Source organism: Salmo salar, chromosome ssa10 (assembly GCF_905237065.1).
Source record: "Salmo salar chromosome ssa10, Ssal_v3.1, whole genome shotgun sequence".
Lineage (NCBI taxonomy): Eukaryota > Metazoa > Chordata > Actinopteri > Salmoniformes > Salmonidae > Salmo > Salmo salar.
Genome location: NC_059451.1, coordinates 38,890,365 through 38,918,072, shown reverse-complemented (window position 1 = coordinate 38,918,072; position 27,708 = coordinate 38,890,365). Strand labels below are relative to the sequence as shown.

Sequence of the window (27,708 nt, the reverse complement as noted above, 5' to 3'; positions counted from 1 at the left end):
ACTCCACCTCTCCCGCCACCTTTCCCTCCAGCTCTCCCTCCATCTCTTCCACCTCTCCCTCCACCTCTCCCTCCACCTCTCCCTCCATATCTTCCTCCACCTCTCCCTCCATCTCCTCCTCTGTCACCTGGGAAGACTCCACCTCTTCCTCCACCTCTCCCGCCAGCTCTCCCGCCAGCTCTCCCTCCATCTCTTCCACCTCTCCCTCCACCTCTCCCTCCATATCTTCCTCCACCTCTCCCTCCACCTCCTCCTCTGTCACCTGGGAAGACTCCACCTCTTCCTCCACCTCTTCCTCCACCTCTCCCTCCACCTCTCCCTCCACCTCTCCCGCCAGCTCTCCCGCCAGCTCTCCCTCCATCTCTTCTTCCACCTCTCCCTCCACCTCCACCTTTTCCTCCTCTTCTCCCTCCATCTCTTCCTCCACTTCTTCCTCCATCTCTCCCTTCACCTCTCCTATCTGAGCACTCAGCGCTGCCTCCTCATCTCCCTGACTTCCCTCCTCCTGGACATCAGTGACGCTATGTGATATTGGCTGATTCAGCTGCAACTCTGACACCAATTCCTCCTCAGGACTGCCCTCTTCTTCTTGGCCATCAAGTGCACTGTAAGCTGCTATGAGCAATTCTGATTTTAAGAAAACTTCTTCAGGTGCCTTCCCCTCCTCTTTCTGGTTATCTGTTAGGCTATCTACTGTGAGCACATCTAACTGAAGCTGTGGCATAATTTCCGCCTCAGCTGTACCCTCCTCTTGGCTATTAGTGATGTCATCAACTGGGACCTGATCTTGCTGTGCTTCTGATACCATCATCTCTTCTGTCTCAGTAATACCCTTCTCTAGTTGACCGTTAGTGACTGGATCCACCGTCAGCTCAACTTCCTGCGATTCTGAAACCACTTCCTCCTCCAGAGTCAGTTCTGTTGATTCTTCCTCGGTTTGCTGATCTGTACCAAATAGATCTAGAATGTCTTCTTCCTCTGCTGGCTGATCTGTACCAACTAGATTTATGTCTTCTTCCTCGGCTGACTGATCTGTACCAACTAGATCTATAAAGTCTTCATCCTCGGTTGGCTGATCTGTACCAACTAAATCTATAATGTCTGATTCGGACATGGAAGCTTCTTCTGAGGAGGCCTCGACTACCATGGACACATCCTCATCGGACAGCTGGTCCTCAGAGTCAACTAGGCCTTCTTCATTGAGAGCTCCAGAGACTTCATTTAATTGAGTTGATGTATCTTCCTCTGTTGGATGGCTTGACTCAATGGATTGGTCTGTTAGTTTGTGTTCTAGTGACTCAGATGGCTCAACCTGTTCTGTTGATGGCTCTGAGGCCAAAGCTAAAGTTACGGGTTCTTCCTCAGTCACAGCTGTTTCTTTTGTCTGTTCTAAAGGCTCCTCTTCCTCCTCCTCGTTCTCTTCCTCCTGCTGTTCCTCTTCTTCGTCCTCCTCCTCTTCCTCTTCCTCCTCTTCCTCCTCCTCTATTTGCTCACCTGATTCACTATGGCCCTCAAACACCAGTTTCCTCTCAATCTCTGCCACTGACTCAAATGACTCTGGTATTTCAACAGTAACCGGAGTTGGTTGAGATTCACCTGTTGGCGCTGCCCCCTCCCTCTGTCCACAGCGACCCCCTGGGGGGCTCTGTGGCACCCACATTGGGAGTTCCTGCGATCCTATAACTATCTGCCCTACCCTCCCTGGCCCCATTCCAGCCAGCCCAACCCCAATAGGCCCACCCCCAACCTGCCTCACCCTTGTAAAGGTGTGTCCTGGCATAACGCCATACACACCTCCACCACCCCCACCCACACCCTGGGCTGCCAGGCCTAAAATCCCCCTGAGGGGGAGCAGCCTCCTTCACCAGGAACGCACCCCTGGGCAAACTGCCCTGAGAAGGTACACCTGGGACCCCAGACCCCACCTGTGGCTCTCCACTTACATTAACCTGCCTTTCCATGTAAACATAATTACCATCAGGGCTGTGCCCCACTACAGACAGACCACCCAGGCCACCTCTGGGTTGGGAGCCTTGGATCCACCCAGGACTTCTGGGACTACCCAGCCCCAGCATGGTGGGGCTTCCTGGGCTACTGGGACTGATGGGGCTAGTGGAGGTCTCTGATATAACCCTGTTGCCTTGGATGACAAGGCCTCCCAGACTTCCCATGCTTCCAGACACAGGGGGACTGTTGAGCACTACAATACGCTTTAGATTGGTAGTAGAGGCGCCATCAGCCAGTACATACTGTATGGGTTGCATCAGGGGCTGCACCACGGGCTGCATGGTGGTGTAGTACATAGGCTGTTGCTGCAGCAGAATCGTCTGGGTAGGGGGCGGTGGGAAAGTGGCGGACTGACTGTTAGAGAAGTTACTAACCCCAGTGGCAGAGGGACTGGTGGGAGGTGTTTGGGAGATATTGACTCTGCTGGTGCTGGTGGACGATTGGTTGATATTGACATTTCTAACGGAAGATTTGGTGATGTTGACATTGCTGGCGGTGACGATGCTCTCTCTTTTGATTTCAGGTTGTTTTGGCTCTAAGATGCGCTCCACCATTCTGGGTTTGGGTTGAGGTTTTGGAGGAGAGCAGATGTCAGCCAGGGTCTTGAACTTTGGCCCCAGGTCATTGAGGAACTGGAGGTCGTAGTCAGATTCCAGGAGGCTGCAGCATCCCACCGAGCCCACAGGAGAGCCCTGGCCCTCGTAGTCATACACCAACTGACTGTCTTTCAGTGGAGGGTTCTGAGATGCACATGCCACTTTCTGCATGAGGGGATAAGATAGACTCATTTGACATACCGTGTGCCTTTTTTGTGATCAGAACTTAGATTGCACATTGTACATGCTCGAGACCTAATGTTGTATATGTTGGGGACCTAAATCAAATGTGGTCATAAGACATTTTCAACAGTTTCTGCATTATTGAAATACAGTATTTTCTCTCATAACAAAGATGTTCAACCATTTACCTGTGAGTAGTAGCCATCCAGGAAAGCACATGGGAGTGCCATGTCCTCATAGATGTCTTGTTTGACATGTGAGGTGTGTGTGGCGTATCTGGAATGCATGGTGCTGCTTCCCAGCCCCATATTAGCCTCAACGCCTCCACCATTCTGGAGTCCATAGGTGTAGTCCATCTCCATACCCATGGGCCTGTGGCTCTGTTCCCGACGCAGTGTATGCATGTCCTCACTGGAGACCCCACTGCTCTGACGTATATTGTTTGTAGTATTATGTGAGGATTTTGTGGCGATGTTTGCTTGCTGAATTGATTCTGTTCCTAGTGCAGCCCTTCCATCAGTTACGGTCGTAGGAATACTGAGTAGGGGCACCTCCTACACAACAAAACAAAAAACAAATAGACAATCAAACCGACATGTTGATACATCTCAAATAACCATAGGAATGCAACACAATCTTAAAATAACGTATTTTACGTACAATAAAAGTTTGTGGACATTCCTTGAAATTTGTGGATTTGGCTATTTCAGCCACACCCGTTGCTGACAGGTGTATACAATCAAGCACACAACCATGCAATCTCAATAGACAAGAATTGGCAGTAGAAAAGCCTGTACTGAAGAGCTCAGCATAGGATGCCACCTCAGTTCATCATATTTCTGCCCTGCTAGAGTTGTAAAGGCTGTTATTGTGAAATGGAAACGTCTAGGAACAACAATGGCTCAACCGCGAAGTGGTAGACCACACAAGCTCACAGAACAGGACCGCTGAGTGTTGAAATGCATAGCGTGTAAAAACATTTTTGACACTCATTACCGAGTTCCAAACTGCCTCTGGAAGCAGTCCGACAGATGAATCTGGGTTTGGTGGATGTCAGGAGAACGTGCCAACTGTAAAGTTTAGTGGAGGAGGAATAATTTGGGGCTGTTTTCATGGTTCGGGCTAGGCCCCTAGTTCCAGTGAAGGGAAATCTTAACGCTACAGCATTCAATTACTGTACATTCTAGACGATTCCTTGCTTCCAACTTTGTGGCAACAGTTTGGGGAAGGCCCTTCCTGTTCAGCATGACAATGCCCCTGTGCACAAAGCGAGGTCCATAAAGAAATGCTTTGTCAAGATCGGTGTGGAAGAACTTGACTTGCCTGCACAGAGCCTGGACCTAAACTCCATCGAACACCTTTGGGATGAATTAGAACGCTGACTGCGAGCCAGGTCTAATCGCCCAACATCAGTGCCCGACCTCACTAATGCTTGTGGCTGAATGGGAGCAAGTCCCCTCAGCAATGTTCCAACATCTAGTGGAAAGCCTTCCTAGAAGAGTGGAGGCTGTTATAGCAGCAAAGGGGGAACCAACTCCATATTAATGCACATGATTTTGGAATGAGATGTTCGACGAGCAGTGTATATAGTGGCCATATAGTGTATTAACGTAAAAGCATTGAATATGTATGTCACATACAGTATGTTGATGTTTGTAATTGTGAATATTTTACATATAATAGCTATACCTCTCATAACTGACATATAAACTGACAAAATAGTTACAATGTCAATATGGGAACTTGAAGAAGGCATCACCTTATCCTCTCCCTTTCCCTCAGTGTGGTAGGATATGAGGTATTCCTTGGCATCGAACGGCAGGTCAGTGAACTGGTTAGCGAAGGCTCCTCTACACTGACAGAACAGCAGCAGCAGAGGTACCACTGCAAACACAGAGACAAGGAGACACACTTCAGGGTGAGTATGAATGTGTGTGTGCGCACGTGTTGTATCTACGTATGTGAACTGATGTGTATTCCTAATAAACTTGTGAGGTGTGTGTGTGTGTGTGTGTGTGTGTGTGTGTGTGTGTGTGTGTGTGTGTGTGTGTGTGTGTGTGTGTGTGTGTCTGTGTGTGTGAAATATGAGTGTCTTTAGCATAGCCCAACTCACGTAGCAGAACACAGCTGGCTAAGATGAGCAGTCCGATGGCGGGGGTACCAATTTTGGCATCGGTGGTCTTTTGGCGTAAACTGATAGTCCTGGAGCCACAGTCTTCTCCCTCCAAACAGGTACATACCTCCACCTTGAACACCTGTGGCTCTGGGCAGGACAGGCCCTGCTCGTCTGCTACCACCACCCTCACCTCATACTCACCCGGCCACAACGCATCAGTAGATCGCAAGACAGCCGTCGTGCCTAGGATATGGAGGGATGTTGGGAGAGAGAGAGAAACAGAGAGAGATACTATGAATCCCCATGAATATGGATGAAATGTTTGACTGCATCATTACAGTGCATATTAACTTAATTTATGTTGTTAAACTCTTACTTTTATGTAATTTGTTTTAATATAATTTTTGGGTTGAGGGGTTTGAGTGCTAGTGCAAACAGTTAAGGGGGCAGAAACATCATTGTCTAGTTCCTCTTCCTAGTGAGAAACAGTTAGACAATGGACAGTGTATACAGTGCCTTCAGAAAGTATTCATACCCTTGACTTATTCCATATTTTGTGTCACAGCTTGAATTCAAAATGGACTAAAACATTTTTTTCCACCAATCTACACACAATACCCTATATCGACAAAGTGAAAACATGTTTTTAAAATGGATTTAAATGAAATACAGATATCTAATTTACATAAGTATTCACAACCCTGAGTCAATACATGTTAGAATCACCTTTGGCAGCGATTACCACTGTGAGACTTTCTCGGTAAGTCTCTTAGAGCTTTGTACACCTGGAACGCACAATATTTGCCCATTGTTCCTTTCAAAGTTCTTCAAGCTCTGTCAAATTGGTTGTTGACAGCGGTGGAAAAAGTACTCAGTTGTCACACTTGAGTAAAAGTAAAGATACCTTAATAGAAAATTACTCAAGTAATAGTGAAAGTCACCTAGTAAAATACTACTTGAGTAAAAGTCTAAAAGTATTTGGTTTGAAATATACTTAAGTATCAAAAGTATACTTAAGTATCAAAAGTAAATGTAATTGCTAAAATATACTTATTCCTTATTTTAAGCCAACCAGATGGCACAGTTTTATTTTATTTATTTATTTATAAATAGCCATAGATTTTCATGCAGATTGAAGTCAAAACTGTAACTCGGCCACTCAGGAACATTCACTGTCTTGGTAAGCAACTCCAATGTAGATTTGGCCTTGTGTTTTAGGTTATTGTCCTGCTGAAAGGTGAGTTCATCTCCCAGTGTATGGAAAGTGGAAAGCCGACTGAACCAGATTTCCCTCTAGGATTTTGCCTGTGCTTAGCTCTATTCCGTTTCTTTTTTATCCGGAAAAACTCACAAGTCCCTAATGATTACAAGAAGACCCATAACATGATGCAACCAACACTATGCTTGAAAATATGGAGAGTGGTACTCCGTAATATGTTGTATTGGATTTGACAAACATAAAACTTTGTATTCAGGACAAAAATGCAATTGCTATACCACATTTTTGCAATATTACTTTAGTGCCTTGTTGCAAACAGGATGCATGTTTTGGAATATTTTTATTCTGTATTTGTATTATTTTCACTCTGAAAATTAGGTTAGTATTGTGGAGCAACTACAATGTTGTTGATCCATCCTCAGTTTTTTTCTATCACAACCATTAAACTCTGTAAATGTTTCAAAGTCACTATTGCCCTCATGGTGAAATCCCTGAGCGGTTTCCTTCCTCTCTGTAAGGAAGGACGCCTGTATCTTTATAGTGACTGGGTGTATTGATTCACTATCCAAAGTGTAATTATTAACTTCACCATGCTCAAAGGGATATTCAATGTCTGCTTTTTATTTTTAACCATCTACTAATTGGTTCCCTTCTTTGCGAGGCATTGGATAACCTCCCTGGTCTTTGTGGTTGAATCTGTGTTTGAAATTCACTGCTTGACTGAGGGACCTTACAGTTAATTGTATATGTGTGGTGCAGAGATGAGATAGTCATTCAAAAATAGTGTTAAACACTATTATTGCACATGGAGTGAGTCCATGCAATTTATTATGTCACTTATTAAACACATTTTTACCCCTGAACTTATTTAGGCTTACCATAACAAATTGGTTGAGTACTTATTGACTCAATACATTTCAGCTTTAAATGTTTAATTCATTTGTACAAATTTCGAAAAACATAATTCCACTTTGACATTATGGGGTACTGTATTGTGTGTAGGCCAGTGACAAAAAAATGTCAATTTAATCCATTTTAAATTTAGGCTGTAACACCAAAAAATTTGGAAAAGTCCAGGGGTGTGAATACTTTCTGAAAGCACTGTAAATGTTCCTGTACTGTTCTTACCATTGATGTGTTCTATTTCCCATTTGCCACGTGTCCCCTCAGCCACCACGGTGAAGGTGAACGGAGCTCCATTGGGCGAGACATCCTCGTCGAACGCAGTGGCGTTGACCGTATGTTTTCCTGAGCACACGCTCTCATAGGTAGTAGCCAGCATGGGGCAGTGGTCGTTGGAGTCTTGGACCTGGATGGCTATGGTGCCCGTGGCTGTCTTAGAGGGCATATCTGTAAAACAATAGATGTTTTCATAGTCAAACTCATATAGACCACAGTTTCAGGCATACTAATGACAAGTCTTATAATGCATTGTAACTGGATCATATTGCATTATACTGTACCTTTCAGCATTGAGTGAAGTGTTACCGCAGGGACAGTACTTTGGCTTGATACACTCTTAAAAATAATGGTTCCAAAAGGGTTATTTGGCTGTCCCTATAGGAGAGCCCTTTTTTTTTTTTTTTTTTTTTAACCTTTATTTAACCAGGAAAGGCTCATTGAGATTTAAAATCTCTTTTTCAAGAGCGTCCTAGCCAAGATAGGCAGTGCCAAGTCATTACAAAAATTAGACAAACAACATGAAAAACTACAAGTAATCTAGTAAAAACCATAAAATTAACAAAGAATATAACAAAATCAAAAACAGCAAATTAAAAACATTGACAGGTCAGGGAATCAGTCTCAAGATCATTCATCAGTGATTTAAAAATACCAATCGGGACAAGTTCTTCCAGTTTAAAAGTATTTTGTAAGGCATTCCAAGACGATGGCGCAGAGTACATAAAAGCCCTTTTACCAAATTCAGTTCGGACATTTGGAACAGTTAGCAAGATAAAGTCCCTCGAACGAAGAGAGTACCCACCACATTTCTGAACAATAAAAATGCCCAAATAAAAAGGTAGTAAACCCAAAATGGCTTTGTAAATAAAAGTATACCAGTGACTGAGCCTACGAGTGACTAGAGAAGGCCAGCCAACCCTGGTATACAAAGTGCAGTGGTGCGTAAGGGTTTTGCAATTTAAAATAAATCTCAAAGTGCCATGGTAAAGGGTGTCAATTGATCTCAAACACTGAGCGGAAGCATTTATATATAAAATATCCCCATAGTCTAGTAAAGGCATAAATGTAGCTGATACTAGCCTCCTTCTGGCTTCAAAAGAAAAACAAGCCTTATTCCTAAAATAAAATGCTAATTTCAGCTTCAATTTTTTTGTAAGTTGTTGAATATGCATTTTAAAAGAGAGGCCATCATCAATCAAAATTCCAAGATATTTATATGAGGTTACAACCTCAATCTCCTTGCCCTGAAAGGTAGTAATAGGTGAAAGGTTCAGGGGTCTATTTCTTGCTTTAGAAAACACCAGAAGTTTAGTTTTGTCAGTATTGAGGATAAGCTTAAATTGAGACAAGGTATGTTGAACAGTATTAAAAGCAGTTTGCAAGTTCTGGAAAGCTTTTGTAAGAGATGAAGCACAACAGTAAATAACAGTATCATCAGCATAAAAATGAAGTTGTGCATTTTGGACATTTTTGTCTAAATTATTTATATAAATAGTGAATAAGAGAGGACCAAGTACAGAGCCTTGGGGCACACCATTTAAGACAGACAATTTAACAGACCTAAGCCCATCAAATTGAGTGCACTGAGTTCTATCAGACAGATAGTTAACAAACCATGCAACTGCATGCTCTGAAAGACCTACACTCGACAATCTCTGCCTTAGTATAGCATGATCAACTGTATCAAAAGCCTTAGAGAGATCAATAAAAAGTGAGACACAATGCTGTTTTTTGTCAAGAGCTTCAGTGATATCATTTAAAACCTTCATGGCTGCTGTAATTGTGCTATGCTTCTTCCTGAAACCCGATTGGTACATTGATAAAATAGAGTTTTAAATTTAAAGTAATTATTATAATACAAAAAGCTTTGTTAAATAACATTAAAATGTGGCACTTAATTCATTGGTTCCAAGAACAACGCTTTTGGGTTCCATGTTAAACTCTCTGTGGAAAGGATTCTGCACTGTTCTAGATATCACCTTTTGTGTAGCTCTGGGACCTTCATTTTAGTTTAAAGTGCCTTCAGAAAGTATTCACATCCCTTTACTTTTTCCACATTTTGTTGTGTTACAAAGTGGGATTAAAATGGATTTAATTGTCATGTTTTGTCGATAATCTACATAAAATACTCTGTAATGTCAGTGGAAGAAAAATTCTAACATTTGTAAAAGATAAATGAAAAATAAAACACTATACTGTATCTTGATTAGATAAGTATTGAACCCCCTGAGTCAATACATGCAGAAATGTTTTGGTACCCTTCCCCAGATCTGTGCCTCGACACAATCCTGTCTCGGAGCTCTATGGACAATTCCTTTGACCTCATGGCTTGGTTTATGCTCTGACATGCACTGTCTACTGTTGAAACGTATATAGACTGGTGTATGTCTTTCCAAATCATGTCCAATCAATTGACTATACCACAGGTGGACTCCAATTAAGTTGTAGAAACATCTCAAGGATGATCAATGGAAACAAGATGCACCTGAGCTCAATTTCGAGTCTCCTAGAAAAGGGTGTATTTACTTATGTAAATAGGGTATTTCTGTTTTTTATTTTAATACATTTGAAAAAAAATCTAAAAACCTCTTTGCTTTGTCATTATCGGGTATTGTGAGTAAATTGCTGAGGATTTTTTACATTTTATTTCATCCATTTTAGAATAAGGCTGAAATGTAACAAAGTGTGGAAAAAGTCAAGGGGTCTGAATACTTTACAAAGGCACTGTATCTATCAATTTTTATTTTCTGGATAAACTCTGATTAGTTTTCAGTTCTGATGGATAGACGTCTTGCTTCATGCTGTTGTTTTTGACAGGCATCACTCCATCGTCATCACATTTGATTCCCTTAGTTGAGCAATGAGTCTACACCCCGAATAGTTGAGCTGTTAAAAAGGACCTGTCTCTGCTGTGCTTTTTCCAAGATGAATTATCTCCGGCAAATATTTCCACCCGCTCTCATAAACATTGAATTTGTTAAGGGAAGATGAGAGTTGAGCAACACACCCAGCTGTTTTAGATTAGAAATTCAGTGGCAAGGCGGGGACCAACAGCACAAGACAAGAAGATCATTTTGAATTATGAGAAGTATTTATGACAGTTACTGTTGAGGCTAATTTCTAACAGGCTAACTTTCATATTAATGTAGAAGAATGAAGAAGAAGGAAGAAGATGATAGTCAGTATTTTAGTCAATTTCTGTATTAAGCCCTAGCTAGACGCTAAAGTATCTTACAGTACCTTGGGTAATGACGAGTATCTTGGCAAAGTATGTCCCATTCACCAAGAACTTAGACTCTCGATCTGGCGTCTTGATAAGTCTTATCTCAGCTGTCTTGTCATCGATGGTCACCCAGTTGTCTGGGTCATAGGCTTTGGCATACCTGGAAAATGCAGTAAGGAATATGGATTTATATGAAGAAGACAACATACGCATTAAGAGTCTGAATATATCACTAACTCTTGGGTGATTCCTAATGAAACAAGAACAAAAAATACCATTATTTTGGATTTTCACCACTAAATTATTTTAGGCTAACGGTCCTTTGGAGAAAGGATTGTTGACAGATATTTGACATTTGTATCTTAAAGTGTAAATAATTAATTGAAGTTGGAATATTTGTAAAAAGACACTGTAATGTTTAATCTGTACATGCTACTGTACAAAGCAAAAGTTGGTGTCATATGAAACTTTACCGCTTGCTCTGTAATTGTGTAGTGATTATTATTATTTGACCATGCTGGTCATTTATGAACATTTTAACATCTTGACCATGTTCTGTTATAATATCCACCCGGCACAGCCAGAAGAGGACTGGCCACCCCTCATAGCCTGGTTCCTCTCTAGGTTTCTTCCTAGGTTTTTGGCCTTTCTAGGGAGTTTTTCCTAGGGAGTTTTTCCTAGCCACCGTGCTTCTTTCACATGCATTGCTTGCTGTTTGGGGTTTTAGGCTGGGTTTCTGTACAGCACTTTGAGATATCAGCTGATGTACGAAGGGCTATATAAATACATTTGATTTGATTTGATTTAATTTGATTTGATTTTCCAAATTACTACTACAGGTAGCCTGTAGTAGTTAGAACGTTGGGCCAGTAACCCGGAAGGTTGCTGGATCGAAGGCCGCTGGGCAGGTAGCCTAGTGGTTAGAGCGAACCGGAAGGTTGCTGGATCAAATCCCCGAGCTGACAAGGTAAAAATCTGTCGTTGTGCCCCTGAACAAGGCAGTTAACCCACTGTTCCCTGGTAGGCCGTCATTGTAAAAAATAATTTGTTCTTAACTGACTTGCCTAGTTAAATAAAGGTTAAATTAAAAAAGATACACATTTAAAAACAATTCCTACACACATTTATGAATATTGACAAATATTAACATCAATATTGAAAATATACCATTTTTGATTTGGAAAATGTGTCAATATATTGTTGAACATAATATAATCTACAGGCATATCAAAGTGGGATCTCTGCTATTTTTAGTGTTATGACCCAATTTGTAAGCATTACTGACAGAGTGAACGTGAAAAGGATTACAAATGGTTGCCCTTTGCTAGTTATTTGCAGGATGTGCAATGATACAAGTAAAAGGAGGGATGTGATTGGGTACACTGTCTACTATGCCTACTTTGCCAATTTCTCTGTTTAAAATGGGCCATAACGTTAAAACTAACAGTGATCCCACTCTGGAACTGTCACGTCCTGACCAGTAAAAGCGGTTATTTGTCACTATAGTATGGTCAGGGCGTGGCAGGGGGTGTTTGTTTTGTGTGTTTTGGTGTTTTTGATTCGTGTTCTATGTTTTCAATATCTATGGTTAAATCTAGTTTTCTATTTCTATGTTGGTTTTTGGGCATGACCTCCAATTAGAGGCAGCTGGTTGTCGTTATCTCTAATTGGGGGCCATATTTAGTTGATGTTGTTTCACTTGTGTTTTGTGGGTGGTTATTTTCTGTATAGCCTGGGAGCCTTATGGAACTGTTTTTCGTCGTTTGTTTATTTTGTTTAAGTGTTTTCTTTAAATAAATTAAGAAGATGAGCACTTTACCCGCTGCGCCTTGGTCGACTCATTACGACGCCTATGACAGGAACTTTGATATGCCTCTAGAGTATTATGTTAAACAATGTATAGAAACATTTGCTAAATCAAAATTTTAAATTTTCAATATTCTTAAATGTATGTAAGAAATGTGTAATTGAAATCAAAATACTACACCAACTTTAGCTTTGTAGCACCTACAACATGGAGTTTCAAAGAGGCCTGGGTAAAGCTGAAATGTCACAAAATGTCATATTCAAATTTAAATGAATTATTTCTCAGTTATACTTTAAGATGAAAATGTCAAATATATGTCAACAATCTTTCCTCAAAAGGACCCGTCTATGGATTACATTTAGTGAAAATCCTCAAAAACATGGTCTTTTTTTGTTTTACTTTTGTGATCAAATTACTGTTGATCACCAGACTGATAATTTAACCCATTTCTGGTCGTTTCCTTGGTCAGCCCACTAACCTGACGTCCTCAGCAGGCTCCCCTGTATCTCCGTCCACAGCAGGGTACGAGGCGATCACTCCATCCTTCGGCATTTTGTTGGGATCCTCAGAGACAGGCACAGGCTTGGTGCTGGGCTTAAATGCTGGACCTTCCGGCATGTTGTTAACTACGATCGAAATCGGGTAGGTCTTCCCCCCTTTAGGTGTTGGCTTTGGTTTCGGCTTCCCATTGGGATCAGGCTTAACCCCAGGCCCAACTCCTGGTTTAACCCCAGCCCCAACACCTACCCCGGGCCCAGCTCCAGCATCTACATTCACATCCACCCCTGCATTCACCCCCACATCTCCCCCAACATCTACACCAACACCCACTCCTACATCAACACCAGCTCCAGCCCCTGCCCCAGCGCCAGCTCCAGCTCCCGGCCCTCGCCCCTCCCCAGCATTAACATCCACATCCATCGCTACAGCACCCCCTACAACAAAAGGAGCTACGTTCTCAATGACTATTCCAAGTTCTAATTTCTGGACTTCCTCGAAATCTACTGCCTGTGGGTTTGAGATGAGGAAAAAATATAGTAAACTCTTAGACATACTGCATCAATAAATAGGCCTCTACAGAACTGAGTTTGACAACTCAAACCATATGTGAAAATACAGTCAGATAACATAAGCTCAAAATGTCCAAACAACATTGAGTGAGGTCTCAGAGTCTGGTCATACCTTGATCAGCTTCAGAATGCCTTCGTTGGTGTCTTGGTCCGTCTCGATGGAGAAGCGTCCGTCCTCGTTGCCTTGGGTGATGTGAAAGACGGCCCGCCAGTTATCTGTGTGTTCTAGATCTCTGTCCACTGTTTTGATCCTCATCACAATGACATCAGCAATGTTCTCGTCAACTTTCCCTGCATACTGACAGAACAATGGCAGGGATCAGCCTCAACAAATATACATACAGTATGTTATACAGTATGTTTCTGCCATAGGTAACAGGCTGAGTTCCCTTTATTATTTAATCCCCCACGTTACAATGGTACAGTACAAATATAAATGACAAGCTATAGTTTGACATCTGATTGTGCTAGCTGAATGGCGGCCAGATACAGTCCTATAGAAAGTCTACACCCAGTTGAACTTTTTTCACATTTTGTTGCGTTACAAAGTGGGATTTAAATATATTTAATTGTAATTTTTTGTCATTGATCTAAACAAAATACTCCGTAATGTCAAACTGAAAATAAAATTGTAATGTAATCGCTGCCAATGGTGTTTCTATCATGTATTGACTCATTTTGGTGAATACTTAGGTAATCAAAATATATTAGAGTTTTATTTTACATTAATCTAAAAAATATATTACATTTTTCTTCCACTATTGACATGTATTTTGTGTAGATTGTTGACAAAAAAATACAAATAAATCAATTTTAATTCCACTTTGTAACGCAACAAAATATTTTTTGAAGTTCAAGGGGGTGTAGACTTTCTACAGGCACTGTATGTATTTGAAGGATAACCTCAGTAAAATGAGAGAAAATGTATTACAAACATTTGTTATTCATCATTAATATCATTCCAAGATTGTGATCCCACTGGCATGGAAAACACAGCATGTAACAAAATGTCAGGAAAGGTTGAAACCTAGGCTGTATCTTTTACCTGCCCCTTCTCCAGTGTGGGGACGTTGTCATTGATGTCCAGGACCTTTATTTCCACAGTTCCTGTTCCCGTGTTGCCTCCAGCTGCCCCGCCCATATCTGTCCCTTGGACGATTATAGTGTACGAATCGTGAGTCTAGAAAAGATAAAGCAAAGAGACTTTCATATACTGGTATTTCACATCAGACCTTGGTTCACTTCGTATTTTAGCTGCTTTTGATTGAGCTTGCCTGGTGTACACTTGACACTTCTGGCTACCAAATAGTCTGAAAATACCATACAGACCACAGGAGGTTTATGGCACCTTAATTAGGGAGAACGGGCTCGTGATAATGACTGGAGTGTCATCAGTTGAATGGTATCAAATACATCAAACACATGGTTTCCAGATGCCATTCCATTGCTCCGTTCTGGCCATTATTATGAGCCGTTCTCCCCTCAGCAGCCTCCACTGATACAGACAGTTTGTAGGGCTGTCAAGGCCTCATCAAGTGTACCTCTCTGTCCAGTGTGGCATCCTTGACGAAGAGTTTCCCTGTATTCTCATCGATGGTGAACATGGCTCCGGACCCTGCTGGTTTCTGGCTGATGATCTTGTAATGGATCTTAGAGTTGATGCTCCCCTCCTGATCGTCATCTTTCCCAATGATCTGCATGATTTCTGTGCCTGATGTTTCACAGGGCAGGGGGCAATGGGAGAGGACAATGTGAGACATATTATTCCAAAGGCAAGAGGCAGCCTCGATATGTGTTTCTGGATTTGTTAAACACTGTGTGGTACATCAGATGATGTCCAATCTGATTGTACAGCACCAACGAGAAGAGGGTATCTGTCTTATTTGAGGGCATTTGGCGGCAGGTAGTCTAGCAGTTTGAGTGTTGGGCTAGTAACTGAAAGGTCGCTGGTTCAAATACCCGAGCCGACAAGGTGTAAAATATGTCAATGTGCTCTTGAGCAAGGCACTTAACTCTAATCTTCTCCAGGGGTGCTGTACTACTATGGCTGACCCTGTAAAACAACACATTTCACTGCACTTATCAGGTGTATGTGACAATTAAAAAAATGTCATGTACCTGCTTTGCTGGACTCTGCGATGGACCCAGAGTGCAGCTCAAAGTAAGGTGAGTTATCGTTCAGATCAATGACATGAATCTGCAGAGGAATATTTGCTTCCGCCAAGGTCCCGTTTCTGTACCTGGCCACTCCAGTCAACTGGGACAGTGGGAAAATAATACAAAATATATATATGGGTTATATATGGGTTTCAGTTACATATTAACAAACACCTTATAAGCTGCAGTCATAACTGCCATGTAATTCTTATAGATGACAACTTCATAACGTCAAGGAGACTCACGTTGTACATGGGACATTTCTCCCGATCCAGGATGCCAGTGATGCGTACAAAGCCATTCTCGGGGTTGACAATAAAGAGGTTAAAGGGGGGTTTGTCAGCCCCCTTCCCTGCCAGGTAATACTCCACCTTTGCCTCTTTGTCCTTATCAGAGCGGATCTGAACAAACAAATTACATTCAAACATAAGGAAACAGAGACAAAGGGATAATCATACCTGAATATAACTTGTGGAGTTCCTCAATGATCCATACATTTAAAAAGGTACATTAATGATGTTCTGTTTCTAATATGGCCTGACGTCTTAAAAACATGTTTGTTACATGCCTAAATTCATTATTGCTTATGACATGTATTTCGTCAGTATAGTTGTTTATCATGGGTTCAAATTCCATAGAACTCAAACCACTTCAGCCAGGATGGAGTGACTCACGATTAAGGATTATGCCCAACTGCTTATTTGCATCCAAATACGCATCACAACAATCAACTTCTATGTCTCTCTAGATGAAACAGGCTGGTAACCTGAATCTCTGCCTCCTTTTCTCACATGAACCAAGTGAACATAATGCCCAGACCTATACTCATCATCCTTGCCTGCCAAAGCCATTGGTTAGAAACCTGTTCCTGGTTTCATTCCTCCAAGCGTTTAGTTTCTCATGCCATCCACAGAACAGACCTGAGTTTTAAATAGTGGTTGTGTTCCTTCAAATACTTATTTCATTGAGCCTGCCTGGGGTGCCAGATGGGTGAGGTGGGTTTGCACTTTTGGGACTATTAAATTGATTCCATTGTGCCAGCCAGGAAAGCTCAATCAAGTACAGCTAAAAACAATAAGAAATGTGCTGGGACGAACAGTGGCGCAGTTTCACTTTATGCGGATTTCAGCTTATTTCAGTAGTCATTATGATTAGTCAGGTTTTGCTTGGTGTCTTAGTTTAGCAGACCTTGGCAATGTACTCTCTTTGTGTGTAGTCTGTATTCTCGTAGATTTTGGCAGGAGGCAGGATCCATTCTCTCTTCTGTCTCCTGAGATTCTTTCTTCGCATCTCTGCTTCTGCGTCAGCACTGATAACCTGGAATATCAAAAGAGCACATTCAGAGTTACAGGTAATCTTATACAGTTAACGTCTGTGTACACTACAAAAAAAGAAGAGTTGATTCAACATACAATTGTAAGGCAACCAGCTGCAATAGCATTGTGAGTTTGCTGAACATTTTGGACTACATAGCTGAACCAACATACATTCTCAAGTTAAATTGTATGTTCATTCAACTTTGAATTTTAGATAGAGTGAACATACAAGTCAACTTTAGAATTTATTCCACCTTATTTGCATATTTCACAGTGTAAAATCAAACTCTTTATGACAATACATTACATATATCATGTGACCTTTCTTTGAGGGCCTAGTTTTACACCCTAGCGCAGTGGTCTGTTTACAGGCTGCATTAAGCCTGCAGGTAGTGATGTTATGTTTGATACCGGAGCTCCGAGGCATGTCTTGCAAAATGTGAGATCCCACTGATTTCGCAGTGGTTCCGGTGCTTTCATCAATTTCAAACTGCTTTCAAACACCGACCTCTACTGGACACAGTACTTACAAATACACTATATACAAAAGTATGTGGACACCCCTTCAAATTAGTGGATAAGGTTATTCAGCCACACTCGTTGTTGACAAGTGTATAAAATCGAGCACACTGCCATGCAATCTTCATAGACAAACATTGGCAGTAGAATGGCCTTACTAAAGAGCTCCATGACTTTCAATGTGGCACCGTCATAGGATGCTACCTTTCCAACAAGTCAGTTTGTCAAATGTCTGCCCTGCTAGAGCTGCCCCGGTCAACTGTAAGTGCTGTTATTGTGAAGTGGAAACGTCTAGGAGCCAAAAAATGTGTTTGTCCTCGGTTGTAACACTCACTATCGAGTTCCAAACTACCTCTGGAAGCAATGTCAGCACAATAACTGTTTGTCGCTATGGAAGAACTTGACTGGCCTGAACAGAGCCCTGACATCAACCCCTTCAAACACCTTTAGGATGATTGGAACACTGACTATGAGCCAGGCCTAATCGTCCAACATCAGTACCCGACCTAACTAATGCTTTTGTTGCTAAATGAAAGCATGTTCCAACATCTAATGGAAAGCCTTCCCAGAAGACTGGAGGCTTTTATAGCAGCAAAGGGGGGACCAACTCCATGTTAATGACCATGATTTTGGAAAGAGATGTTTGACGAGCAGGTGTTCACATATTTTTGGTTGTGTAGTTAGGATTTTGGACATGTAGTTTCACCTGACTGATAGCTTAGCAGGTAAAGTATGGAACTATGGAACATTCAGGGTATGAGGTTTGAATCATGTTAAAGGCACAATATTTAGAAAATTGTTTTATGTTGTTCAAATAATGAACTGTAGTGAATGGGCGGAGAAGCACAGGGCAAAGTTCTATATCCCAATTCAAATTCAATTCCAAAAAATGATAGGCTATTACAGACTGGAAATAAATATTGTTTCATGCATTTGCCTATTTTCATATATTATAAGAGTTCTGATTTTCTCCATATAGGAATCCCCCTTATTATAAATAATGTAGAGTCCCTTATATTTTAAAAAGACTCAAGCTAGGCTATATGATAACACTGGTAATAAGTCAGTTGTTGTAGCCTATTAATTGTGAGGCACATCAGAGCCGAAATCATAATAATATAACTAGTTTTTTTGTTTCACTGGACTGATGGTCATGTCTCAGCTGAAGGATGGAGATCGTGCGAGTAGAAGTAGAGAAGCGTGTTTCATGATTTCTAAAAGTGTTGAATAAAAACGCTGTTGTAGTGCTGTTCATTGTCTTTAAGGCCCTCAATTAGATCAATGCAATCAGTGATTGATATAAAGGGGGACTGAAGGCCCTTCATGGCAAAATCACTGATGTCAAATAACTTGGCAAACGCTCCAACACCCTCTTATATACCCGATCTCTTGAATTGAACAGTGAGCTTTGTTTGGCCATTTTACTTGTTTTTTTGTTAACCAAGTTGACTAGTGAGTCTTAGTTAGCTTGCTAACGGTGAGAAGCCTACACAGTGTAGCCTAGTCTACACAGCGATAGGTACTGTTTACTGCACATGGTATCAGTGCGAAGTGACACATGCCAGAACGTGCCCATTACTTTGAAAGTAATAAGCTCCTTGTATTATTATTATTTTTTTACAATTTCCTTTTAGTCCCCCCGGTAAATAATCAAGCATAATTCAAATTCATTATATAGGCTTACATTAAATAAAACCTAGTGCTGTACATAAAATCTATGTAAGATGTCCTTGAGTGTCCTGAAAGGCATCTGCCAAATAAAATGTATTATTATAATGGTCAATACTGTATATATCCCTTTCGTTTTCCCACCCCCTCCCTACTGCTTGCTATGAATTCCAGCTGATGGTGTATGCATGTTTAGGCCAGTGCTTGATTTGGACTGAAATACAGTAGGTGCCGATACTCATTTTGGGTATCATATTTAGGTGCAGGAACTCTCAGTTCTTTTGAGCTTATATTCTATTCGTAGGTTGCACCTCCGTCACTCGGTCGCATCATACCATTGTTATGAACGTTCTCAAGCCCTCTATCGGCGGCACCATAGTGGTGCCCTATAGTGGTGATAAACCCAGTCATTCTGGACAGAGGCTGACTACTGTTTAGTCTAAATTAAACTATAGTGCCTGGAAATACGGTGACGTTGCTAAAGTAGTCAAATATTTAGTAGGAAACAACTTTGCCAGCATTATCATGTCGTCAAATGTAGTTTAGATAGATGGCAATGTTGTTTTTAGCCAGCAAAGTTCGTCAGAAATAGCTAACAATGCTAATGTTAGTTAGCTAAAATCCGGTGGCCTCCCCTCAATTTTAGCTAGATAGTTAACGTTATACTGCATCTACAGTTATTCTGGTGACAACAACACTTTTTGCCTCCTTTTGAATGTCATTGTATTTCCAAGCCACAGTAATGCAGTTTTGATTAAATCTTTATCAGCGCTCATTGACGATGCATTGAGTAGAATGCTCCGTCGGCCATCAGTCCAAAACGTACGTTCAAAACAATATTGTGACTTAACGTGCAACTCATGAAAATTAGGTGCAGGAACAAAAGCAGAAGAACATACATTTGTAATTTTACTCAACAAGCTTGATCAAAAAAGCTACATTTCTTGTACTTCTGAAGTCCACCCAACTCGCTGATTAAGAAATTGGTTAAGTTGGCATTTTTTGTAGCCTCACATTATGTAATTTTGTGTTTACTTTAGTGGTCCTCAACGTGTAAAAGAGCAGCTCATTTCAAATTGTTATGCAATTATGCCTTCTTATAAACTAGAACCTCAGCCATACACCCTATACAATTTAGTGCAGAAGAACTCCAATGAAGGCATCCTGCCCTGAATAACCTGCTCTTTCCTTGATATAGACTGACCAGGAGAAAGCTTGGATCCCTTATTGATGTCCTACTGGCTATGTCACCCATATGTAATGCACTATATTTCATATACAGTAGAACACCTGCAGAGCATCCTGAATTATGGGATATCTATGGTGTCACCACTGTTCCATACCTTCCCGTGGAGTTATGGAGACAGACACTGGTTAAATAAAATAAAAAACCTACTGCAAAGGCCAATTGTTCAACAGAGTGAGCAACATTATGTACTCAGAATATACACTGTTGTTATACAACAGGTTATCTGACTAGTTTCCCACAAGGAGTAGAAAATAGAGCACCATGACCTTTACTTCTCTGCAACATAGCTTGACAACATTCTTCAAGGAAAATGTTCGCCCATTGTTGTCTTCGTCGATTTCATTTGATTATAGGGCTTCCTCAGGCAGTTTTACTAAGCCTTTGGTAACACTTTATTTTACGGTACTGTTTCCACTGATATTTAAGTCGTAGGAAAGTGTGTGTTGTCAATAATAAGTACTTCCTTAAACGTACAATCATTCAACTCAATTGGTTATCACCTACACTTTAATACCAAACACTGCATAGTGAGGATTTTTTATGAATCCCAAAGAATCGAACAAGTGAGCCATATGTTATTGTTGTATGATAAGTACTGATGTGATGTCCACGTAAACATCTGGAATGTTTTGTTCTGAAAATGAAAGTGCAACTTTGTCATCCTCTAACAATGACCAGACAAGAAACATTTAGAGAGAGTGAGAGAGAGAGAAAGAGCCAGGGAGAGAAAAAGAGAAAGAGAACGTCAGAGAAAGGGAGAGAGAGGGAAATATAGAGGGAGAGAGAGCAAGAGAGGGAGAGAGAACAAGAGAGAGATGGAAATAGAAAGGGAGGGAGAGAGAGAGTACGAGAGAGGGAGGGAGAGGGAAATATGGAGGGCGGGAGAGAGAGAACGAGAGAGAGAGAACAAGAGAGAGATGGAGAGAGAGAACAAAAGAGAGAGATGGAGAGTGAGAACGAGAGAGAACAAGATAGAGATGGAAATAGGGAGGAAGAGAGAGAACAAGAAAGAGAGGGAAATAAAGAGGGAGAGAGAGAGATAGAGAGAAGAAGAGAGGGAGTGGGAATAGAGAGAGAGAGACAGGGAGAGAAGAAGAGAAAGAGAACATGAGAGAGAGAGCCCGGCTAGCAAAGTGGATCTGGGCCGATTCCGGCTGAGAGTCGGGGCACTCGGCTGAGAGTCAGACTCGGCCAACGTCATGGGGCCCGAGTCTAGGCCGCTGTCATGTGGCCCAAGTCTAGGCCGTCTTCGACAGTATTACTTATGGCTTGGATTTGGGGATTGAGCTCGGGCCGATTCCGGTGTGAGTTATCTGGGCCAAAAGTATTACTTGTGGCTCAGGCCGATTGGGGCTACTCTCTGGCAGATGATTGCACAGGCTACTTTATATAACTAACATTTCATTATTTATTTATTTTTCCATATTTTCTCATTGTTTCTGTAATCAAAAAATACAATTAACATTTAAATTAAATTCTTTAAGAGTCCTGTTTTAAGTAGTATTTTAGTATTTCGATACTTTGTGCAAGGCAACTGATAAGCATTACAAATTTTGTGGATGGAGCCTCTCAAGTGGCGCAGCGGTCTAAGACACTGCATCGCAGTGAAAACTGCCCTGCTACAGATGCTGGTTCGAGACCTGTGCCGACTGGGAGACTCATGAGGCAACGCACAATTGGCCCAGCGTCGCCCGACTTAGGGGATAGTTTGGCCGGCTGGAATGTCCTTGTCCTATCGCGCTGTAGCAACTCCTGTGGCTGACCAGGTGCATGCACGCTGACACAGTCACCAGGTGTATGGTGTTTCCTCCGACACAAAATGTTTTTTTTGTGGATGGATATAATTTGTATGTATAAAATGTATAATAGTACTATTTAAAATGACTAAATCGCGTAATTTTGTAATCATTAATTTAAATTTGCATCGGGGCCCTTCTGGGGGATTCAGGTAAGATGCCGGCAAAGTCGGTTGAATTCCGGTAGACGGAAACGGACCGATGTACTTGGGCCGATTCTGGGCAGTCATTCATTTTGATTTTGTGCCAAGTCCGACACCCGATTCCGGGCCAATTTAATCAGTTCCGGGGGCCGCTTCTGAGCCAATTCCTCATTGCTAGCTGGGAGAGGTTTGAGAGAGAGAGAGAGAAAGATAACATGAGAAAGAGACAGAGAGAGCGGATGAGAGAGGGAAATTGAGTGAGATAGAGAGAAAGAGAGAGAGAGAGAGAGAGAGACTGTTGGCACAGAAATAAGGCGGACTATGGCTACAGATGGGTTGCGTCTGTTTTCTGTCTGATCAGATAAAGATGTACTCTCATCCATCATCCATCACACCATATACAAAAGATGTGATAGGTCCACACTCAAAAAGATATTGCATAAAGCTTACTTTCTTTTTAAATTTAGTTTTTTGTTTTCACTGCATGAGGGATAGTGTACACAGACATTTCGGTTTTGCGGCCTTCTTCAGTGTGTAGGTACAAAACCTTGTATATAGGTAGACCAGAGATGCCACATCCCTGATTGTCAGATGAGTGGCAACCCCAATTAGAAGCACCTGCTGCTCATCGGTTGATCACCTGTGTTCCCTACAAATGCTGCTTTGAATTAAAAAGATTTGTACCTGCACACTGAAAAAGTCTGCAATGCCTAAACATCTGTGTACGCTATCCCTGATGCAGTGAAAAAAAATATTATGTAAGCTTTATGTTACATCTTTTTGAGTGTGGACCGATTAGACATTTTGTTTGTCTGAATTTGTGAGTTTTACACACCAGCCAAGCTTCTGGGAGAGCACAAAGGTCCCCTTTTGATTGTATGTCAGGGTTCCCCAACTGGCGGTCAGCGGGCTGAAATTGCCCCTTGGGTGATTTTATTTACCCCCCCCCCAAGTTTTCTTAGCAAATTGTTTTCATATTTTTATTGTTGGACTGTAAAAACACCAGATTTTTTCAAATGTATTTTGGAAATCTGTATCAAGTATTCCCACGCATAATAGAGAGATGTTATCGTATACAAATGTAAGCAAGGTTTGAAATGATTATGTTTAGTGAAATATTATATCTGTTTGGGCTCCTTGCAGTCAATTTGCAGACCTTCTGCTTAATATTTTTTTTTTTGCCAGTGGCTGAATCTGGTTGATGATTCCTAGTGTATGGTATGTAGCCTATAGCCTATAAGCTGTGTTTGAACATGTACATAATGCATGTCCTGGATTGTGGCCTGTCTCCCTCTCTAGAGAGGAACATTTTGTCCCCTATAGCGTCCACACCTCTCTGTTAGCTGGGGAGAAAGTTAGAGCGTCGATCACAGCGGTTTATTGCTTGAGGGAAATAGATCTGTCTTTTCCTGCCTGCCTTTACATTTTTATTTTGTACAAAGCAAATGACAATCATACTGTATGTTTTCAACCTGAGGCAACCTGAGGCACAGTACATGGTGTTGCAATGAGGCGGCAGGTAGCCTAGGGGTTAAGAGCATTGGGCCAGTAACTGGAAGGACGCTAGTTTGAATCCCTGACCCAGTAAATTGGAAAAATCTGTAGTTCTGCCCTTGAGCAAGGCATTTAACCTCCAACAACTGCTACCCAGGAGCCAATGATGTTGATTAAGGAGGCCCCCCGCACCTCTCTGCTTAAGATGGGTTGGGTTAAATGTGGAAGACGCATTTCGTTTGTGTCACGTCCTGACCGGTAAAGGGGTCGTTTGTCATTGTAGTATGGTCAGGGCGTGGCAGGGGGTGTTTGTTTTGTGTGTTTTGGGGTTGTTGGTCTAGGGGATTTTGGATCTAGTTTTCATATTCTATGTTCCGTTTTCCAGGTTTGGCCGAGTGTGGTTTCCAATCATAGGCAGGTGTCTTTCGTTGTCTCTGATTGGAAGCCATACTTAGGCAGCCTGTTTTCCTTTGGGTTTTGTGGGTGGTTATTTTCCGTTATAGTCTGTGAACCTTACGGAACTGTTTGTTGTCATTTGTTTTTCTTTGTTTACGTGTTCTCTTTAAATAAACAAGTAAGAATGAGCACTATACCTGCTGCGCCTTGGTCTGTCCTTAACGACGCATGTGACAGTTTGAGTGTATTCAGTTGTGCAACTGACTAGGTATCCCCTTTCCCAACAAGTGTGTGTGTGTTCTGTTGATTTTTTTGTGACCTATATTATTTGCATTGCATGTCAAACAAAAGTATCTCTGTTGGAAGTACTTTACAGGTATGTGAATGAGCGGTTGCATTTTTCAGCTTCTCCCTCTCTCTCTGTTTTGGATTGTGCTGTTCCTGGAATGGGTTAAGGTCGGTTGAGAGGCACCTGGAACAAGTTATGATTTTAATTGTGCCCATGGGGCTTTTTCTTGCATTTAATTTTTTTGTTTTGTTTTGTTTTACCTTACCTGTATACACTGAGTGTACAAAACATTAGGAACACCTGCTCTTTAAATGGCATAAACTGGCCAGGTGAATCCAGATGAGCGCTATGATCCCTTACTGATGTCCCACTGGCTATGTCAGCCATATGTAAATGCACTATATTTCATATAGAACACCTGCAGAGAGTCCTGAATTATGGGATCTCTACGGTGTCACCACTGTGTTCCATACCTTCCTGGGGTTATGGAACACATAACCCCTTCCCAAGGTTATGGAGACAGACACTGTGTACCTACTGCAAAGGCTGATGTTTCAACAGAGTGAGCTGCTGTTTCTTTGCAACCACCATCCACTTACTTGTACATTATGTACTCAGACAATACACTGAACCCCTCAGGTCATGTTGTTATACAACAGGTTATCTGACAAGGTCACCTGTTAAATCCACGTCAATCAGTGTAGATGAAGGGGAGGTGACAAATTAAAGAAGGATGTTTAAGCCTAGAGACAATTGAGATATGGAAAGGCGCACCGGTTTGAGTGTGTCAAGAACTGCAACGCTTCTGGGTTTTTATCCCTCAACAGTTTCCTGTGTGTATCAAGAATGGTCCACCACCCAAAGGACATCCAGCCAACTTCACACAATTGTGGAAAGCATTGGAGCCAACATGGGCCAGCATCCCTGTGGAACGCTTTCGAAACATTGTAGAGTCCATGCCCAACAAATTGAGGCTGTTCTGAGGGCAAAGGGGGTGCAACTCAATATTAGGAAGGTGTTCCTAATGTTTTGTACACTCAGTGTAAACAGAATTTATAAGTTTACAATGGCTAATGGGTTAAGGCAACAATAAAGACCAAGATGCAACAAAGACCAAAGTAAAATACCACTTAGGCTCTTTATGACTCACAACACACAGCACGGACTAGAAGAATGAAACCACACTGAAGAATCATGCATAGTATATTGTTTCACTGCATAAATCACTCATAATGATGGTCATTATGCTTGTCTGCATGGAATGAATGGGTTTCTGCAAGAACTTGTTTGTCAACATAATTGCACAAGCAACTTTGGAATTAGAAAAAGAGAATGTTCTCTGACACTAATTTCTTACAGCTATAGAGCAGGGATCATCAACTACATTCAGCCGCGGGACAATTTTTTCTTGAGCGGATGGTTGGGAGGGCCGGAACATAATTACTAATTATTTCTAGACTGCAAATTGACCGCAAGAAGCCCAAACAGATATAATGTTTGACTAAAACATAATAATTTTCAACCTTGCTTACATTTGTTTACAATCACGTGTCTTTATTATGTGTGAGAATACTTGGGAATAGATTTCTTAAATTAAAATCTCTTGGAGCTGATTTCCTGATGTTTTCAGTCTTTTGTGTCACAAAAAATGGTTTCCTTTAGTATTTTTTTTTTTAAGATTGGGGGGCCAAATAAAAGCACCCACGCCACCAGTTGGGGAACCCTGCTAAAGAGGCATCAACAGTGTTTAAAGTTGTGCTTCCAGCTTTGCGGCACAAGAGCAAATAGGTGTTTTTATAAAGCACATTTAATAAGGCACATGCCTAATTAAGACTAATACAAGATAGCAGATTGCAATCAAATTACCTAACCTGAAGCATAAAATATCTACTTGCAACAACAGGCTCTCCTTCAACATTTTATATTGACATTTCAATATAAATGATAATATTTCAAGAAAGCGCCAGGGGTACTCACCAGTGCCACGATCAGCAGAAGCAGCAGGCAGACTCCTGCATGCCTGACCCTAGCCCTAGCCATGACAGTGTTATAGAGTCTGCACCATACAGACAGTTAATGTACAGTACAGTCCCCCTCTCTCTTTAGTCTTACTCTCTCCCTCAGAATGTAGAATTTAGGCTTGAGAATTCATGAGGCGGGTGTTAAATATGAGGGGAGGGAGGTGTCTTATGTATTTTCTCCTCAGGGACGATGGACACCTACAGCATGTCTTATGTCAACAACCATTACCCCCCCACCACACCTCCCCCTCCCCCCATCCCGACCACACCCCTCTCTGCCACACCCTCCCATAACCACCCTCACTCTCTCTTTTTTCTCTCTCTCCTTTCATTCTCCCTCACTCTCTCTCTATTAGTTGACTCCCCTTACCCCTTCTCCCCCTCTCTTCCTCTGGGTGAATATTTTTGAAAGGTGTGTTCCTGTGTGGTGCTGACACAGGGAGCTGTCAGGTTGGTATACTTTATAGTACCTTCCAGCCAGGGCGGTCGCAGTAACACTGTTAAACTGGCTCTGCCTGTCTTAGGTTGTGACCCAGATGGCACCTTATTCCCTATATAGTGCATTACTTTTGATCAGAGCCGTATGAGCACTGGTCATAAGTAGTGCACTACATAGGAAGAAAGGTGCACTTTGTGACACAGACTCACTCTCAGTTGATAAAACATCAACAAAGGAAAACAGAGTCATCAACGTCAGCTTATCTGATAAGCCAGCTGTGAATTACAGCTTGGCTCAGTCCCAAATTGCACCCTATTTCCTATAAAGTGCTCTACTTTTGATGGACCCTGGTCAAAAGTAGTACACTATATAGGGAATAGTTTGCCATTTAGGACACATACCTGTCTTGGGTCTGATGGGATTGTTGTGTAAAAACCAGTGAGAATTAGTGGAGCATTATTTGCAGCATGTGTGGAATTATTCAAACCCTAGTACCATATGAAAAAAAACTTGGTCGCTAAGCACGTATGACTGCTTATAATGTTAAGAGGGAAAGTTATTTTGGGGGTAAATATTTGAAATAGGTGTAGAAATACAATGACCATACCTGTGAAATGTTTTTATTTTGTTTAACAAGTCACATAATAAGTTGCATGGACTCACTCTGTGTGTTCAACATAATTTTTTTAAGGCTACCTCATCCCTGTACCTCACACATATATTTATCTGTAAGGTCCCGCAGTTGAACAGTGCATTTCAAACAAAGATTCAACCAGAAAGACCAGGAATGATTCCAAATACCTCGCAAAGATGGGCAC

The 27,708-nt window shown here is 41.6% G+C and overlaps 1 protein-coding gene across 1 annotated transcript; it reads right to left on the bottom strand.

Moving 5' to 3' along the window:
• Positions 1 to 1,018: 1,018 nt before the first annotated feature.
• On the bottom strand, positions 1,019 to 26,659 carry si:ch73-74h11.1 (desmoglein-2). The gene is made up of 14 exons (XM_014123213.2): positions 26,408 to 26,659; positions 16,749 to 16,877; positions 15,806 to 15,961; positions 15,522 to 15,660; positions 14,945 to 15,114; positions 14,449 to 14,583; positions 13,516 to 13,701; positions 12,812 to 13,341; positions 10,544 to 10,686; positions 7,250 to 7,471; positions 4,900 to 5,145; positions 4,546 to 4,670; positions 2,975 to 3,340; positions 1,019 to 2,768 (listed from the first exon to the last, which is right to left on the bottom strand). Exons 1-14 carry the CDS (start codon positions 26,468 to 26,470, stop codon positions 1,593 to 1,595), a joined length of 3,786 nt encoding a protein of 1,261 aa, XP_013978688.2. The 5' UTR covers positions 26,471 to 26,659; the 3' UTR covers positions 1,019 to 1,592.
• Positions 26,660 to 27,708: the final 1,049 nt, after the last annotated feature.